This window comes from Garra rufa, chromosome 13 (genome assembly GCF_049309525.1).
Source record: "Garra rufa chromosome 13, GarRuf1.0, whole genome shotgun sequence".
Classification (NCBI taxonomy): domain Eukaryota; kingdom Metazoa; phylum Chordata; class Actinopteri; order Cypriniformes; family Cyprinidae; genus Garra; species Garra rufa.
In genome coordinates, this window is record NC_133373.1 from 40,928,589 (window position 1) to 40,937,950 (window position 9,362).

At 31.9% G+C, this 9,362-nt stretch overlaps 1 protein-coding gene across 1 annotated transcript; it reads right to left on the reverse strand.

Annotated features, from left to right (window-relative positions):
• Window positions 1-343: 343 nt before the first annotated feature.
• LOC141348542 (nephrocan-like) lies at window positions 344-6,490 on the reverse strand. The gene is made up of 3 exons (XM_073852823.1): window positions 6,452-6,490; window positions 3,586-4,487; window positions 344-796 (listed from the first exon to the last, which is right to left on the reverse strand). The coding sequence occupies exons 1-3, from the start codon at window positions 6,488-6,490 to the stop codon at window positions 397-399; spliced, it is 1,341 nt and encodes a 446-aa protein (XP_073708924.1). The 3' UTR covers window positions 344-396.
• Window positions 6,491-9,362: the final 2,872 nt, after the last annotated feature.

Below are 9,362 nucleotides of genomic sequence, written 5' to 3' on the forward strand. Positions count from 1 at the left end.
CATTTTAAAATATATTTAAAGAGAAAGCAGTTATTTTAAATAGAAAAATATTTCACAATATTACTGCTTTTGCAGGCTTGATGAGCAGAAGAAACTGCTTTAAAATTACTATTCAAAAACTTTTGACTGGTAGTGTATATATCATATTTTTATGTTAGTATCACAAAAATGTCAGATTTTCTGATTTCTTTCTGGAGGTTAATGAAACAAATCCATCTGTAACCCATCTTTTCCTTTCAAATACCATTTTTTTTAATCAGTTAATATCACTGACGGTGACCAAGATTGGACAAAACATTATAAAATTTGAGTTTATTCAATATGAGATGCCAGAAACAAAACATGCAGAGAGGCAGAGCAGCATTAAAGTTATGTTTTCATATGTAAGGATTACATTTACAAATCATAATCATCATATTCGTCATTGTCTGTGTGTTCAGTTTGGCTCTCCAATAACAAATCCCTGGTCTGCTTCTCACAGATATCTTGTGCCAGTACATAAGCTCGCCATTCATCAAGAGATTCGTGGACAGGCTCGCTGCAGAAATCAGGCCTGATTTCCACATCCCTTGCTAAAAGGGCCTTTTTGACCTTGAGGAGTTCACAGCTGCACTGCCATGGGTTTCCATCCAAATATAGAAGTTTTAGTTTTGGTAGATTCAACGCAGGCAGGGTTGAGAGTTTGTTGTTGCGCAGGTTTAACACCTGCAGTCGCCTGAGAGGCTTCAGCTCACGTTCATGTATCGTGTCAATTTTGTTGCCCTTCAGATCCAAACGGACCAGTGTTTCAGGAAGCCTGGAATAAAAAGAAAATGAAAAGAAATGAACAATAAAAACAGTTATTAAGAGATTCTTGAGGCATTTGACAGGATCAATTAATCACATCATATTCAGTCCGATAAAAGCATGAATAAACAAATAAGTTGGTTATTTAATACAGTAAATATATGCAAATTAACAAATAAATAAACAAATAAATGCGCTAAGAAACTAATAAATAAATGCATAAATAAACAAAGGCATAAACTCATAAATAAAATAAATAAAACTAAATAAATAAAACCACACTGTCATCACTTGAAATAAAATGAACAATAACTGAAAAAAATTACAATGTTTTTTTTTTTTATAAGTTCCAAAGCAATGTTTATTATTTTCATTTAGTTTAATGTGATGTACTAAAATAACTAAAATTAAAACTGAAATAAAAATGAACACTATACAGACAATATAAGTATGTAACAACTATACAAAAAAGCTAAACAAAAATGAAACCGGAAAATATGAATATTAATTATATTAATTCACATGAATCATATCAGTTAATATAAATATCAAAATGTTAATAAAAACTATAGTATTATTTTAATGATACTAAAAATCACAAATTGTCTTTTAGTTTATGACAGAGGAAATCAAATGAATAACTATGAAAGCTGGTTTCTGCCACTAAATAAAAAAGGTAATTGCAACTTATTAACTTACACTTTTGACTTTTCTGACTGTTCTGACTTTTTTTTTTTTACAATTGCGAGCTATTAAGTCAGAATTGTGATATAAACTTGCAGTTCTGAGAACATATCAGTCTTTTTTCCCTCAATTGTGAGTTTATATTTCACAATTCTGAAAAAAAAGTCAGAATTGTGTTAAAAAAGTCAGAATTGTGAGAAATAAACTTGCAATTGGGAGAAAATTTTATAAAAATTTATAAAGAATTCTTTTAATTCTCACAATTCTGAGTTTATATAATGCAATTCTGAGAAAAAAAAGTTTATATCTCAACTGCAAGAAAAAAAAAGTAAGACTTGCAAGGAAAAAAAGTCTGATTTGCATTTAAAAAGTCAGAATTGCGAGAGTGAGAAAAAGGGTCAGAATTGTGAGAAAAAGACATAATTGTGAGATACAAACTCACAATTGCGAAAAAAAAATCTGAATTGTGAGATACAAATTCGCAATTGCAAGAAAAAAAGTATGAAATGCAAAAATACAAACTCACAACTACGAGAGAAAAAACATCTGAATTGCAAGACAAAATTCAAAATTGGGGGGAAAAAAAGTCAGAATTGCGTTAAAAAAAGTCAGAATTAATTAATAAATTTGCAATTGGCAGAATTTTTTTTATAAAAATTTAGAAAGAAATACTTTTTTTTAAATTCTCGCAATTCTGAGTTTATATCATCAGAAAAAAGTCAGAATTGTGACTTTATATCACAATTCTGACTTTATAACTCACAACTGCAAGAAAAAAAAGGTTTGCATTTAAAAAGTCAGAATTGCGAGAAATAAACTTGTGAGAAATAAATTGTGGGAAAAAAAAGTCAGAATTGTGAGAAACAAACTCACAACTGCGAGAAAAAAGTCAGAATTGCGAGAAATAAACTTGTGAGAAATAAATTGTGGGAAAAAAAGTCAGAATTGTGAGAAACAAACTCACAACTGCGAGAAAAAAGTCAGAATTGCGAGAAATAAACTTGCAAGTTAATTTTTTTATTTCTTGCAATTCTGAGTATATCACACAATTCTGAGAAAAAAAGTTTATATCTCAACTGCAAGAAAAAAAAAGTAAGACTTGCAAGGGAAAAAAGTCTGATTTGCATTTAAAAAGTCAGAATTGCGAGAGTGAGAAAAAAAGTCAGAATTGTGAGAAAAAGACAAAATTGTGAGATACAAACTCACAATTGCGAAAAAAAATCTGAATTGTGAGATACAAATTCGCAATTGCAAGAAAAAAAGTATGAAATGCAAAATACAAACTCACAACTACGAGAAAAAAACATCTGAATTGCAAGACAAAATTCAAAATTGGGGAAAAAAAAGTCAGAATTGCGTTAAAAAAGTCAGAATTAATTAATAAATTTGCAATTGGCAGAATTTTTTTATAAAAATTTATAAAGAAATACTTTTTTTTAAATTCTCGCAATTCTGAGTTTATATCATCAGAAAAAAGTCAGAATTGTGACTTTATATCAATTTATAACTCACAACTGCAAGAAAAAAAAGATTTGCATTTAAAAAGTCAGAATTGCGAGAAATAAACTTGTGAGAAATAAATTGTAGGAAAAAAAATCAGAATTGTGAGAAACAAATTCACAACTGCGAGAAAAAAGTCAGAATTGCGAGAAATAAACTTGCAAGTAATTTTTTTTATTTCTTGCAATTCTGAGTATATCACACAATTCTGAGAAAAAAAATCAGAATAGTGACTTTATATCTCGTAATTCTCACTTTATAAATGTCAGTGAGAAACAAACTTACAATTGCGAGAAAAAAGTCAGAATTTAGTCAACTCACAATTCCAAGAAAAAAGTCAGAATTGCGAGAAATAAACTTGCAAGTAATTTTTTTTATTTCTTGCAATTCTGAGTATATCACACAATTCTGAGAAAAAAAATCAGAATAGTGACTTTATATCTCGTAATTCTCACTTTATAAATGTCAGTGAGAAACAAACTTACAATTGCGAGAAAAAAGTCAGAATTTAGTCAACTCACAATTCCAAGAAAAAAAGTCAGAATTGTGACTTTCAGTGGTGGAAACAGGCTTCCATAAATAACAGTATGTTAGGTGAATAAAAAACACCCTTACCCATGAGGAACAGCCGAAAGCAGATTCTGTTCTAACGCTAGGTTGGTTAGTTGAATACAGTTTCTCAGGGCGTTGGCTTCAAAGATTTGGATAGAGTTGTTTTCCAAAAAGAGATGTTTCAATAGTTTCATCCCTGCTAGTTGCTGAAAAGTGACTTCCTGAATATTATTCTGCCTGCAGTCCAGTTTTTCAAGTTTAGAGGTCAATCTACCAGGCAGTATTCGGAGCTGGTTTCCTGCCAACTCGCACACAGACAGATTAGGCAGGCGAAGACCCCCGTCGACTGATACTAGTCTGTTAGAGCTGACAGAAAGGCTAATGAGGTTGTGCAGCTGGGACATGTCACGATTCCTCAGCAATCGGATCTGATTCCTGTCCAAGTTCAGATGAACCAGAGACCGAGGAAGATCATGGGGGACTTTGGTGAGGCGGTTTGAAGACAAATCTAACGTTTTTAGAAGCTGCAGTGAAGAGAAGAACGTTGATGATATAGAAGAGATCCTGTTGCTTCCCATGCTAAGCATATTTAGAAAGGGCAACTTGGGGGCACCATGTATTGATTCGATTTTATTTTCATCCAGATAAAGACACTCAAGCTTTTGAAGTGATGTTAGGGTGTTTGCACGCAAGGTGCTGATCTGGTTATTCTGGAGGTTCAGGATCCGCAGCTTCTTGAGGCCCTCCAGGGGTGATTCTTGCAGGCTGTGTATCCTGTTGTGGCCCAAATGAAGGATCTCCAGGCCAGAGGGCAGGCCGCGGGGAAGCTGTCTCAACTTGTTTTTTTGAAGGTCCAGAGTTTTTAACAACACGTGAGATCTGAAAACATTGGTGTCGATCTGCTCGATCCCACCAGATGACAGAACTACTTCTTCAAGGCCTGGCAAACCAGAAAAATCTCTGACCTATAAATAACACAATCTGGTTAAAATGAACCAATATAATATGCACTGAAAACACTTGAATAATAACAATTAAAGCTTTCATTCGGTAAAAAAGATAGCATAGTACAAAAGTAAAAAAAAAAAATAAGAGAAAAGCATTGTCAATTTTACAACTATAATGTGACACATTTCAAAGTAAAAAAGAATATTTAATAAGAAAAAGGTTTTCATCCCCTAGGAATAAAAAAATAAATCTGTTCAAAATCAACCAATATAAAAGTCTATGAAAATAATAATAATAAACAAATAATAATAATATTAAAAACGTGTATGATTAAAATCATATAATATGAAAATGTAAAAAAATGTAACTACTAATTTTACCTCTGTAATGTGACACATTTATATGTAAAACAGGATAATAAAAAAAGATTTTGTCCCCTGAATAAAAAATAAATAAATAGATCTGTTTCAACAAATACAAGGCTAGTAAAATAAACAATAATAATAGGATAATCAATAGGAAAAAAGATTTAACCCACTTGAAAGTAATTCATAAATAAACAAATCTCTCTAAAACCAACCAATATAGGCTAGATGGGTAAATAAATAAATAAATAAAATCACATTACAAAATTGTAAAAAAAAAAAAAAAAAAAATTAATAAAGAAATAAGACAAAAACTAAGATAAAGACATTCTGGGATTACAAATTCACTAGCAATTGTACCTCTGTTATGTGACACATTTCAAAGTAAAACAGAATATTAAAAAAATATTCACTGGGAATTATTGATTTAATAAATCAATCTGTTTAAAATCAACAAACACAACAGGCTATTAAAATAAACAAAAGGATATTCAATAAGACAAAATATTTTATCCACTGGGAATTAATTCATAAATAAACAAGTCTGTTTAAAACCAACCAATTTAGGCTAGAAAAAAAAATAATTAATTCATAGAAATAAGAAAAAGACATTCTGGAATTACGAATTTACTACTAATTTTTCCTTTTTCATGTGACACATTTCAAAGTAAAACAGGATATAAAAAAAAAAGAAAAGAAAAATCCCCAGGGAATTATTGATTTAATAAATTTATCGGTTTAAAATGAACAAATACAATAAATTAATACAATAAAAATCCACTGAGAATTAATTAATAAATAAAAAAAATCTCTTTGAAACCAACCCATATAGGCTAGAAAAATAAATAAATGAATGGATGAATTAATGAAATCACATTACAAAAGTGTAATAAAAATATATAAAAAATAAAAAAGATATTCTGGAATTACAAATTCACCAGCAATTTTACCTCTGTAATGTGACACATTTTAAAGTAAAACAGGATATTAAAGATAAAAACAACCACAAAACAAAAACAAAGATTTAATCCCCTGGGAATTATTAATTTAATAAATGGATCTGCTTAAAATCATCAAATACATTAGGTTATTAAAATAAACAATAATAATAGGATATTCGATAAGAAAAAAATATTTCATCCACTGGGAATTAATAAATAAACAAATCTGTTTACAACCAACCAATATAGGCTAGGAAAATAAATAACTAAATACATAAATAAACCAATAAATAAATGAATGAATAAATAAATAACATTATAAAAGTGTAAAATAAATTCAAATAATAAAAAGACATTCTGGAATTATGAATTCATTATTTCCTCCACTTGGAATGAATGAAGCAATGGTTGGATAGATAGATAGATAGATAGATAGATAGATAGATAGATAGATAGATAGATAGATAGATAGATAGATAGATAGATAGATAGATAGATAGATAGATAGATAGATAGATAGATAGATAGATAGATAGATAGATAGATAGATAGATAAAAAAATTACCTTCAGTTCTTTGAGATGATTGTACCCCAGGTGTATTTTCTTCACGTTGTTTGAGGTGACTGGTGGTACAGACTGAACCCTAAAGCATTGCACTGAAGTTTCTTGCTCACAGATGCAGTTTTTTGGACAGGTGTGGCTGCAGTGGGCATGTTGGCTGAGTGATACACACAGAAACAGACAGAATAACATCATTCTGAGAAAACAGCTTCACACGCCTCTGTGCTGAAGCAGCATTTTGAGGGTCTGAGGCTTAAATAGCTGAGCCTGATATACACTTGTGAGAATAAGACTCTCCTCTGCTTTATTTGGAACAATGGCTGAGATCATTATCTTAGTTAGAAAACAAAATTCGACACCAGCAAAGAACTGGCATATCAGCAATAGAGTCCTGTCTGTTTAACTTGCTGATGAACTATTTACAACCTATTCTGTTAAACAAACACATTTCTTCTGTATAAATGCTTTGGCCTCTCCTTGCACTCAGCAATATTGCACTCAGTTTGCAATATTAACTTGTCCAAATGAAGCTTTAAAATCTAAATTATAACAACATAAAAAAAAAAAACATAAAACCCATAACATTATTTATGCAATTTTTAAGTTAATTTTAACTTAGTCATTGTAACTTTCAAACATGTTGTATTATTATAGAAATAACACAATAAACTTCAAGAATAACCCAACAAGCAATACAATACGATCAACCCAGGGTACAGTAAACAACCCAACGTTTCTTAGAGTGTAGGAAAAAAAATAATTAATTACTTTATTAATCATGCTCTCTCTTTAAATCTCTCTTTATTTAAAGTTGATCTAGACAAGTATATGCAAACTTTCTAAAGTTTTGTTAATCCTAAATCCTGGTTTGGTTTGATGGTTTGATGGTTTATAGGTCTACTGTTTAATTTAAAAATTCAGTAAAAAAAAATAATGATACATGCTCTTAAGTTCCGATCTGAATCAAAAGATTTGTGATACACTCCGAAGTACCGATCTGAAATGATTTGCGAACCCGTTCCGAAGGCTTGATCTGAATCAAAAGATTTGCAAACCTACTCCAAAGTCCTGATCTGAATTAAATGATTTGTGAACCTGCTCTGAAGTTCCGGTCTGAATCAAAAGATTCGCAAATCTGTTCTGAAGTCCCGATCTGGATGAAATGATTCATGATACACTCTCCGAATCCCGATCTGAATCAAATTATTCGTGAACCTGCACCTAAATTCCAATCTAAATGAAATGATTTACTATACAGGCTTCAAAGTTCCAATCTGTATCAAACGATTCTTGAACCCGCTCCGAAGTTCCGATCTAAATCAAATGATTTGTAATATGTGCTCAGAATCAGATGATTCGCAAACCCACTCCAAAGTCTCAATCTGAATTAAATATTCATAATACGCAGGTACCAATAAATACCGATCTGAAATTATTTGCGAACCCGCTCTGAAGTCCCGATCTGATTCAAATGATTTGTGAACCCGCTACAAAGTTCGGATCTGAATCAAATGGTTCGCAAATCCACTCCAAGGTCCTGAACTCAATCAAATGATTTACCATATGCATCTGAAATGATTCGCGAACCCGCTCCAAAGTCCCGATCTGAATCAAATGATTCATGAACCCACTCCGAAGTTCCGATCAGAAACAGATGACTCACAAGCCCGTTACGAAGTCCCGATCTGAATCAAATATTCTTAATACGCACCTAAAGCACTGATCTGAAATAATTTGCAATCCTGCTCCAAAGTCCCGATCTGAATCAAATAATTTGTGAACCCGCTACGAAGTTCGAATCTGAATCAAATGATTCCTAAGTCCACTCCGAGGTCCCGAACTGAATCAAAGGATTTGCCATATGCATCTGAAATGACTTGCAAACCCGCTCCAAAGTCCTGATCTGAATCAAATGATTCATGAACCCACTCTGAAGTTCAGATCTGAATCAAATGATTCGCAAACCCGCTCTGAAGTCCCGATCTGAATCAAATATTCGTAATACGCACCTAAAGCACTGATCTGAAATAATTTGCAAACCCGCTCCAAAGTCCTAAACTGAATCAATTAATTTGTGAACTATGAAGTTCGAATCTCAATCAAATGATTCGTAAATCCACTCCAAGGTCCCGAACTGAATCAAAGGATTTGCCATATGCATCTGAAATAATTTGCAAACCCGCTCTGAAGTCCTGATCTGAATTAAATAATTTGTGAACCCATTACGAAGTTCGAATCTGAATCAAACGATTCGTAAATCCACTCCGAGGTCCCGAACTGAGTCAAAGGATTTGCCATATGCATCTGAAATGACTTGCAAACCCGCTCCAAAGTCCTGATCTGAATCAAATGATTCGCAAACCCGCTCTGAAGTCCCGATCTGAATCAAATATTCGTAATACGCACCTAAAGCACTGATCTGAAATAATTTGCAAACCCGCTCCAAAGTCCTAAACTGAATCAATTAATTTGTGAACTATGAAGTACGAATCTGAATCAAATGATTCGTAAATCCACTCCGAGGTCCCGAACTGAATCAAAGGATTTGCCATATGCATCTGAAATGATTTGTGAACCCACTCCGAAGTTCCGATCTGAATCAAATGATTCGTGAACCCACTGAGAAGTAATACGCATCTAAAGCCCTGATCTGAAATAATTTCCAAAGTTTTGTTCTGAATCAAATGATTCGTAAACCCGCTCCGAAGTGAATCCACTCCAAAGTCCCGAACTAAATCAAATGATTTGTGATAAGCTCTATGAAGTCTCAATCTGAATTTATGATTTCTCCGCTTTTCCGACTTCAGCCATGTTTACACGATAAAGTCAGTAGTACTGGCTTAACTCACTAGTTTGATGAGATTATCTGAAATAATCGGCAAAAATATGTTAATAGATAAACTATCCATATTTCCATTCCTAAGATTTTTTTTTGTGTATCCCTTGCATTCTGACATAAATAATAGAAATATTAAACAATATTAATAACAGAAACCAAGCATTATTAACATTTACAAATATATT